Genomic DNA, 10560 nt, shown 5'->3' on the forward strand with positions numbered 1-10560 from the left:
TGTGTTCGGCAAGCTTCAGCGCAGCCGCCGCTTGGACGCGGTCCAGAGCGGCTGCACCGCGCTGTCCATCTTCAAATAGGGGGACCTCATGGTCGTCGCCAACGCCGGCGACTCTCGGGTTGTTCTAGGCACCGCATCCGACAACGGCACCGTCACACCATCCAGCTCATCATCCACTGAAGCTCAACCTCCCACGTAAGTCACTACTGACCGGCCATGAATTCTTGTGCGCTGGGACGACGGTCGTTGCTGACGTTGTGTGTCCTTGAACAAGATTTATGTAGAGGAGTAGCACATCCGGTGGTGCAACGACTAGGTGTACTACCTCGTTGATGAGCCTGGGGTGCACTTCGTTTGGCAGCCCAGCCAAGAGTCATCGATACTCGCCATGTCGTGCGCGTTCGACAACTACTATATCAAAGACTATGGCGTCATCTTGGCATCAGAGGTGACGCAGAGGAGGACTGACAACAATGACCACTCGCCATCGTCGGGGTAGCTTTTGTGTCGGCCTGCCTTTAGTTCTCTTTGCAAACACATACACTTGTTTTTTTGTTTAAGCAAGCGTGTATGGTGGTGCATACCTGATGACTGACAATGTACGAGGGAACTTCTACCGGCAGGTGTGACATGTGCTCTTCAATGATGAGACCATGCAAATCGTGGCATATATCGAAGCCTGCATGATACTGATGGTTGCAATGTAGTAGTGAAACAACTAAATTAAAATAACAAAATTTATGTATGGCTAGGATTACAAATAGATTATGAAATTTTTTTTATAACAATATAAGACACATTTTGTATATAAGTTATTATATTATTATATGTTCCCGTTGCAACGCACGGGTATTCACTAGTTATTATAGAAGGGGCTACTATGTGAGCTGAAGATATTAGATAGAGTCTGCAAATAGCTATTTTATTAATCTTCTATATTATTTTTTGTCATAAAAGAAGAAGCTTTACCACTATAGTGGGCTCAGTGGGCTCCGAGAAAGTGTGGACATTGAATTCGAGGAGCCGAGGTCGAGGGATTGAGGGCTTCGGCTCCACTCCGTGTACTGTAGACAAGGGGGCACTGAGCCACTGACAAAAAAGGGATTTTTCACGGTGTTCCAAGCAAGCAGGGAGAGGGAATCCGTCGCGGACGTCAATGCAGCCATTATGCATAGGGACAGGGAGAGGGACGGCGATCCTCCTGGCCGCTGGCTACCCGACACCCGGCTCGGGTGAATCAAAAAGCCGCGTTCTCTTTGGTTTTCTGCCCCCATGAGCCTCCCAACACCGAGCTCGAGGTTGGCTCTACGCCCGCAACCCCTCCACCACCGCGCAACCCACCAGGCGACTACCACCGACGAGCTTAGCTCCGTGCCGGTTAGAGATGGCAATAGGTATCCGCGACCTAATATCCGATGGGTATTTACTCTATTATAATATATATGTGGGCTAAATATTATACCCGTGAGTCTGCTATTAGACAAAAAAAATTCACCCAATAGGTAAACGGATATTAGAACCTTCCGCATTCATCCATACCCGTTAACCCGTGGGTATAAAATATCCAATATAAACTTAGCCCAAGCATAAACTTGAACTTTAGTCATACATCTTTTTTACTATTTAATAATCTTTTAGACTATAATATCATAGAAGGTTTAACGACAATTTAATGACCATATAATAAAACATGTAATGTGCTATGTTGTACTATCATAGTGTTACTATTTTATCCAATTATCTTTGGTGTGTTGTATGCCAAAATGAACATCCATATTACCCTTAACACCAACAAAACTACACTCATGCTTTCCCCTAGCAACCACGCCTCCAGCACCAAGAACAATTAGCCATGCCACCCCTTCGCTACCGCAACAAGCAAACCAACGACGCCATCAACAACCCCCCCCCCCCCCCCCCCCCCCCCCCCCCCCCCGCATAAGCAAGAGGAGTTCATTGCCCCACCTTTCAAGGGAGTCATCCACATGATCACCGGAGGGTCCAACACTGAATTCGAAAACAAGTGGTAGAAAAAAGAGCACTACCGAAGGGTTAATCATGTAGCCCTCAGCGTCCATGTGGTCCAAACAAAGTGGTCACGTGTACCACTCACCTTCGATGCAAGAGACGTCGACCCCGCAGTGTGCCCCATGCAGACGCGCTAGCGATAAACTGCAGAGTCGCAGGGTGGGACCTGCACAAAGTCCTCATCGACAATGACAACGAAGTTGACATCATTTTCCTGCATGTCTTCGACAGCATGGGCATAAACCACAATCTACTCAAGCTAGCAGACAACCATGTCTACGGCTTCGGAGGAAAAAGGACCTTTCCGCTTGGCAAAATAGAGTTGCCGCTATCTCTCGACATAGCCCCAAATGCACGAAGCGAGCAGATCATCTTCGATATAGTTGATATGGCCTATCCATACAATGCCATCATGGGGCGAGGATTAATAAACAAACTTGAGGTAGTTATACAAGGTTTGTACATGTGTATGAAGATCTCGGGCCCTCAGGGACTGATAACTGTATACGGAGACCAATAGGTCGCTAAAAACATCAAGGGAGACTTCGTCCCCGGCCAGCGCAACATGCATTGTCTTACCACCGACAGCGAAGACCTTAGCGGCCCTCACCCAATCAAAGAAAACACGACCAAGGCCCAATTACAAAGCAACGAATGGGCCAAAAAAGACCTTTGCAAAGCAGAAGAAGAAAAGCTCTTGTCTTGTTTGAACCGTGACAAGGATGTATTTGCATAGTCTGCTCTAGACCTTGTCGGAGCGAGCCGCACAATCATCGAACATAGCTTGAGCACCGACCGAGCAATACGCCCCAAAAAACAAAAATATGCAAGATGTTTGATGAAAAAATGAAAGCAGCAAAGGCAAAAGTTCACCGTCTGCTGGAGACAAAATTCATCAAACCAATTGACTACCCAACCTGGCTGGCCAATGTCCTAATGGTGTAGAAGAAAACGGGAAGTGGAGAATGTGCATAGATTCACCGGCCTCAACAAGACCTGCCCAAAAAAGACAACTTCCTCTTAGCAAGAATAGAAAAAGATTGTCGACTTATCGGCAGGTGCGAAGTAATGTCTCTGTTGGACTGCTTCTCAAGTCACTATAAGATATACATGAAGGAATAAAACAAGACAAAAAACAAGCTTCATCACACCATTCGTTGTAAAAGAAATGACGTTGGTGTTAATGGTGTAGTATATCCTTGCAATTTTTTTACTATGAAATTTTATTTTCTAAGATCGGTCTACCGTTATCTTAGTAAATTTCAAATGGCTGGAAAGAATCAATTCTACTATTAAGTTATTAATATTTTTTCAAACGATTAATGTGCTCATTTTTCCAGGAGGGCTGGAGCCTAGAGGGGACTGGGGTCAATAAAGAAAATTTCAGCGAAGCGTTGGGCCCAGTTCAAACGGCCAAAGCCATTCCTACCGCCGATCTGGGCGGGACCCACAACCAGACCCCGTATAACATCCGATGCCGCCAGCGTCACTGCCCTTCCTCATCCAAACACCACTTCGCTCTGCTCCGACAGTCCGACTTCGCCGCGATCCCGCAATGGTCGACGTCGACCGCCGGCCGTCGCACCCGCACGGCCTCCCGCGTCCTCCTTCCCACGCCGCCGGCCTGCGCCGTCTCTCCACCCGTGCCTCGGCACCCAGCAGCCCGGCTCCTCCGTCTCCCTCCGCCTCCGCGCCCTCCCCGACGGCGCTTCTCGCTCACCTCGCCGCGGCCGGAGTGGCCGTCCTCCCGGGCCTCTCCGCCACCGAGTTCGCCCTCGCGGAGGCCGCGCTCGGCGGCGTCCAGCTGCCGCCCGACCTCCGCGAGCTCCTCGCGCTGGGCCTGCCGTCGGGGGACGGATTCCCGGACTACCGCACCCCGGCGGGGCTGCGCCTCCTCCGCTTCGCCGCGCAGGAGGTCCCCGCGGCCGTCGCCGCGACGCTGCCGCTCGCCCCGGGCCGGCGCGCGGGGCGGGCCGCGCCGCCGCCCCTCGTCCCGCTGTGCGGCCGGCATTACGTGCCGGCGACGCCCTGCCTCGCGGGCAACCCGGTGTTCTACGTGTCCGACTCGGGCGTCACGTTCGCGGGCGCCAACGCCGCCGACTTCCTCCTCCGCGCCTTCGCCGCCGAGCCGCCGCCCGGCGCGCCGCTCCGGCGCCAGCTCTCCGCGCCGGTCCCGCCCCCGTCCGGCGCGCCGCCGTCCACTGCGCGCCGGAGCCTGGACTCCGTCACCGGCAGGGCCCCGCGCTGGATCGAGTTCTGGACGGACGCCGCCGCGGCCGGGGACCGGTTCCTGGAAGTCCCAACGGGGGCCACAAGCGCCGCCGCGTCCAGCGCGGCGCCGGAGTGGCTGCGGCCCAGCCTTGAGGAGGCGGCCTCGATGCTGAGGCGCGGCGGGTGGGGCCTCTGCGAGGTGGAGGAGATGGTGACGGGAGAGGGTCCCAGCGGCGCCGGCGAGGTGAATGTGGTGGCGTTGGCGTTGACTGTCGACCGGTGCTGCCGGGACCTGAAGAGTGGAGGGTGGGGCGCGGAGGAAGTGGTGGAGATGCTGGGGGCGCTGCTGGGGCCGAGGAAGCCGCGGCGGGCGGTGGCGGCGCTGCCGCCGGACGTGGCCGCACGGATGGGGCGGCTCGCCGAGGCCGTGTCGCGGGCTGTCGGGTCCCATGCCAAGGCGAAACCTCCGAGGCCATCTTGAGAAACAGATGTTGTAGTCTAGGTCCTAGGAATTCTTTTCCCCCTGTTTTCCCTGTATTGAGTACGTGCGTGTACGTGTAAGTGAACTACTAGTCTTGTACAACGAGCAGCACGTGCCTTGTATGTCTGTAATGTACGTACATGTTAGATATGCTAGAGTGAATGAATAAATATAAGGACTGTCATTTCGTATGGTCGGATTTCAGAAAACAAATTACGTGAACCAAGGCCCAAGGGTCGACGAAGAATTCTTGTAATCAGATTACATCTGCAGACCTGGATTATCAGCGACTGAAGAAGCATGCAGATGTAGCAGGGCGTTGAGGAACCATTTGAAATGTAAACGTACAGAAACTTCATAAGAATTAGTTCAACGTGATCATGAAAAACATACAAACAGATAGCAAATCACGCGTTGCAAAACAGTACCTGAAGTAAGTTTGCGCTAGGAATACCATCCACGGGACAAAGAGAAGGCCTTGGAGCGAAGCATCGGCACACCGTCGCTTCATTCCATCCGCTTTTCAGTCAGGCGACAGGCACGACACTGAACTCCGCAACAGAGGTGCCGTTCCCAAGCGGCTGCCACATCCGTCGTCGGGACGGCAACGCCGTGCCCGCAACAGTTCCAATGTACCTGGCCACCGCAATGCAAGCAGGCATGCATGCATCTGCTACCGCAGCCGGGGCAGCCTACGTGGGTTGCCGCGACGTAGCAAAACTGGAGAGTACGACGGATGGGGGCAGCCGGCAGCCTCGACCATGCGGTTCTCGTACTCTTCACCTGGAGTCCTGGACAAACACAGGTAGGAGTAAACTGTATTACAACATGGCTGTCCTGCTGTCCCGTGATACGGGGGCAGGTATATCTCGACGAAAAATCCAACCAGATCGAAGAACGAGCATTGGTTAACTTAGCAACTAGCATGCCATCCAAATCTCTTGAGATTCATGGTTCCGGAGCATGCATCGCAACTACGGTATATCCGGTAATCGCAAAGCAGTGCTTCAAATATTACTCCATTCGTACTAAAATATACTCCCTCCGCCCTCCGGTGTCCTATTAATTGTCGTTTTAGACAAGCTTTCAGTCAAATTTATAAAGTTTTAACTACAAATAACTATTTTATTATATAGTTTTAAAATATAATGTTTATATGCATCGATTTGTCTTAACAAATGCTTTTATAAAAGTATAAATGTATTAAGAGTTTATTTATATTTTAATAAAAAAAATTGTCAAAGTTATATTTTAAAAACCGTGTCGTTGTCCTAAACGACAACTAATAATACACCGGAGGGAGTAGCTCTTTTTAGGTTTCTTTTTTTTCATCCACTGGAATGAATAATAATACATGTACTCACTCTATATCAAATTATAATTAGTTTGACTTTTTTGTGTCACGTTTGACCACCTCGTCATATTCAGTTTTTTTGCGAAAAAAAATTAAAGCCACATTTAAAAGTATATTATATGCTAAACAATATCACAGCAAAATTAACAATAATTATGAATTTTTTTGAATAAGACGAGCCGATCAAAATTAGGGTAAAAAAGTCAAACGATAAATTGGAACGGAATGAGTAGTTACATTCATAAGATATCCAATAAATGTGCATTTAATCTATATTTAGTCTAAATAATTATATTTTAGCAATGAGGGAGTATTATTTTACCCTAATGCGGCCACAAGGAGCTGCCCATACGGCCATACCACGTTGTCACCCAACAGGGAGAGCCGCCTGCGTCTGCGTTCAGCCTTGCGAAGGTGCTGCTGTCCTTCTGCTGCAGCAAGGGCTCTCCATCAGAGAACGTCGCACCAACTAATATAGGCATATAGCACAGGGATTGAAGGGGTCGAGGAAATTAAATCTCTTCCTATTTTAACTAATTTTAACTAAGAAGAGATTTAATCCCCTCAATCCATATCTAATCGAACCAGTGCTAAGACCTAAGGACATGTTCGGTTGCGCTTAGATCAAAGTGGGTTAGAGGGAATTAAAATCAAGAGTCAGTTGTAAACATATCACTTAAATTTTTGAAAAATTAGAAATTAGTTCATTTTCATATCACTTCATAGCATCAAAATGAACTAACCATATAATTATAGCATCAAAATGAACTAACCATATAATTATAGCATCAAAATGAACTAACCATATAATTATAGCATCAAAATGAAACCATCTAATTTTGTAAAAGTTGAGTGACATATATATAATTAATTAATCCTAAAATCAATCGCAACGGAACAAGGTCTAAGACAGCGTGTGGAACAGTTCACCGCATGGCAGCAGGAGGGTATCCGAGACCACGAGGTGATCATCATCGAAGGGTCTTCTTCTCTCGCGAACTCATGACCCACTGATTATCGCTGGACACTTTCATCTCGGCCTGGCCGACAATGCTATCTCGTCCAGTCGTCCTGGAGACACATGTATCAGGCCTGAAATAAAAGAACACTGACTGCAACTTTGTAACCATAAAAGTGCAAACACAGAATGCACGAGTACCTACGACACGAAGCTGACCAGCCTTTATCCGATGTTCCCTCCGACACTGCTCAGCGGTTACCTTTTTCAGCTATGTAAGCTTGACAGTTCAATGCTGTAACCAGTTGCGTGTAGTACTGTAATCACGCCACACCAATCACCTGGCGCCCATCCAGAAACAAAAGCTTCGGTCAGTTCGGTTTGGCACAGCAAACTAATTCAGCACAATCAGACAATATAAGGTGAGCCGCTGTTTTTCAGATATTTTATACTATATATGCGTGTTCCAAAATAATTTAGACCCAGCAGCCATGTTGTATTGCAGAATAGACAGCTAATGAAATAAACTGTTGTTGTCAGGGCCGTCTATATTTAGACCCAGCAGCCATGTTGTATTGCAGAATAGACTACTGTTGAAAAAATACAATGCAAGCTGCAAACATCTAACATGGTTCTGATGCATCACAGTTCCAACACTCATAGCTAAGATCCACAATAAAAGATGAAAGTGGCAGCTAGCTCAAGCAGCAGTGTACCGTACTGTCATTAGTCCCCTGTGCTACCCAGAAAGAAGCACCTCCATTTGGGTTTGTCTTCTGTCACCGCTACAGCTCTCTATACCAGGTCACATTGCCAAACTGCGCATAATAAGACAGCAAGGTGGGCCCCAACAACAGTTCACCATTTGGATGTCCTGCAATAATTCATAAGAATTTACGGCGTCAATGCAAAAGCCATAAGGTGCCTTCTTTAGTAAATGATTCATTAACCATTGCATATTGATCATGTGGCAAACCTTCATCCGGTGTTACCTCATTCAAGTTTGACAGTTCCATTTATCTCCCTCTTTTGCAACCGGCGTCACATGCACAGACCTATAGTGCTACAGAATTTGGTTGTGAAGGGGCGGTTATGCAAAAGAAAGAAGTCCTTATGTTTTATGTATTGTAGATTTAGAGTGTCATTAGTTTATCCTTTATCGGTCGGGAGCAAAATAATGAGACCATGGTTTAGAAGTCCTTATGTTTTATGTATTGTAGATTTAGAGTGTCATTAGTTTATCCTTTATCGGTCAGGAGCAAAATAATGAGACCATGGTTTTTGAGGTGTCGCCTACTCGTTCCCTAGGCGCTGAGGCATACCCTAGTTACGCCATATCACTTAGGCGTACCTCCAGCGCCACACGATGCTGCAACACCTCAAAAACCATGAATGAGAGAGAGTGACAGTTTGCAAACTTGAAACTTTAAAAAAAAAGTACAGACTTAGGGCATGTTTGGATCCATTGTCACTAAACAATAGATAGCAAATTGCTGCTAATTTTTAGCAAGAAACCATTTGGATCCAGCTGCTAATAGGTGGTTGAATAGTGAGTTGAAAGTGCATATAAATTATTAGCAACTACAAACCAGCTACCAGCTATTGGAAGTTTGGAACTAAAAGTTAGCAGCCCATCAGCTAATAATTAGCAGGTTAATTTTTTGTGCTAATGAATGCAAACAGGCCCTTAAGCGCAAAGCTCACAGATTTCAGAGACAAATTTTTTTCAGAGCAGCAACCAGATTTACCGAAGTGTGTTTCCATGTCTTTTGGGTCTCTTTTTCCAGAGTAATGGTCCTACAACTTTGACAAATAAATTTCATGATTAAGTTTGTTAATGTAAACAGAAACTGAATAAGATATTTTACCAGAAATTGTATCGTATGCAGAAGTACATATCGAATTTTACAGATGTTAGAAGCTTTTATCCTCTCAAATCGCCCACAAAGTCGTATTAAAATATGACAAAGTGCCAAAAGAACAAAGCCGTATTAAAATATGACTAACTTTCTGCATATTACCTTCAGGCTTTACAAAAACCACTCATTTTATCAGGTTCAACACCAGAAGATCCAAAACAACAAAAGAACCAAGGTGTTGTTTGGTTCAAAAAATGTAACGCAAATGGTAATGGTAATGGTTTCGGCTCGATTACTGGCGGTAACAAATTTGAATAGGCTGGTATCAAATTTTAGTGTGGTATTTGATTACGGTTGGACTAAAACAAACATGATTTAACGTTATCCGTTACCCATTACGTTACAAATATGTGAACCAAACGGCACCCAACTATGTTAAGAAAAACAACACATTTTCAACCTAAGTTATTGACTACCAGATCAAGGATATATGGTAGCTGTATTGCAAGATAAAGAATTAAACCATTCTATCTTTTGGTATCAGCTAAATACTTAGTTCAGTCCTAAACCTCTTCATCACATCAAGTGACACTAGCCTGCTCGTACTTTGCTACGGTTTTTATATATCATATAAATAGGTACTGAGATATTTATTCAAATATAATTATTATTTATTTCTAAACACTAAGGTACGTGTGGTATGATGGTTAACCCCAAATTTCTGGAGCAGTGGGCGTGGGTTCGAATGCTCGTTCTGCACTATTTTTATATAATTATTGTTTATTTCTAAACACTAAGGTACGTATGGTCTGGTGGTAGCTACACGGACGGGGTCGGGTGCGTAGCTGAGAGAGCGGACATAATCCAATCTGATCCTTAAATCTTATATTATATTGTAAAATTTAGAACTCATTGTCACCTCTAAGCGTTGCGCGGGCGTTGGTCATGGGGCCCACAGGGCACGGCGCCGAGGCGGGGCGCGTGGGGCGAGAGAACCAGCCGGCGCACAATGGGGCGGGCCTATAGTGTCAGCACGGAGGGTGAAGTCGTGGTAGCATCAGATGCTCATATTAGGTTCGTAATATAGTAGTATAGATATAGATTAAATAACCAGGAGAACTCAGGGAAATAAAATGTTGTATTTATGTTTAACTGTTACCAAAAATCTCCACAAGAGCAGTGTCCATCTTTAAAGTGGTGGAACCGGTTTGCATCCCGGACAATGATCTCTCTTTCAGTTATTTTTGATATATATTTGGTAGCACTGTGACAATCCCCACAGACCCGCAAATTCTTGTATATATGGAGCGGAGTTCCTGGAGGAGTATTTATAATGCCAAAGGCAATAGCTAATCTCTCACTATGATTATTCAAGATCTGTTCCTTTTCATCCTCCTCTACGTCCTGTAAGACAAAACTGTAGTCAGGAACATAGCCTGCGCTTTTCATCTTGGCTAAAAGGTCATGTAGCCCTCTCTGGATTTCTTCATGCTGAGGGTGGGGTTCTGTCTGTGTGCCACTGTAAAATACACTCACTGACCCTTTGACCTCCATTGAACTCCATCCAGGGGTCTTTTGCAAATTCTGGCGCCTGACCAAAGACCTTACTGCATCAACTCCATCCCATTTCCCAATCTTTGCATACATATTTGACATCAGAACATAATAT

The 10560-nt window shown here is 46.4% G+C and overlaps 1 protein-coding gene across 1 annotated transcript; it reads left to right on the top strand.

Moving 5' to 3' along the window:
• Positions 1-3523: 3523 nt before the first annotated feature.
• Positions 3524-4909, top strand: LOC100275916 (uncharacterized). The gene has a single exon (NM_001149855.3). It carries the CDS (start codon positions 3584-3586, stop codon positions 4718-4720), a length of 1137 nt encoding a protein of 378 aa, NP_001143327.1. The 5' UTR covers positions 3524-3583; the 3' UTR covers positions 4721-4909.
• The last annotated feature ends 5651 nt before the right edge of the window (positions 4910-10560 follow it).

This window comes from Zea mays, chromosome 1 (genome assembly GCF_902167145.1).
Source record: "Zea mays cultivar B73 chromosome 1, Zm-B73-REFERENCE-NAM-5.0, whole genome shotgun sequence".
NCBI lineage: Eukaryota > Viridiplantae > Streptophyta > Magnoliopsida > Poales > Poaceae > Zea > Zea mays.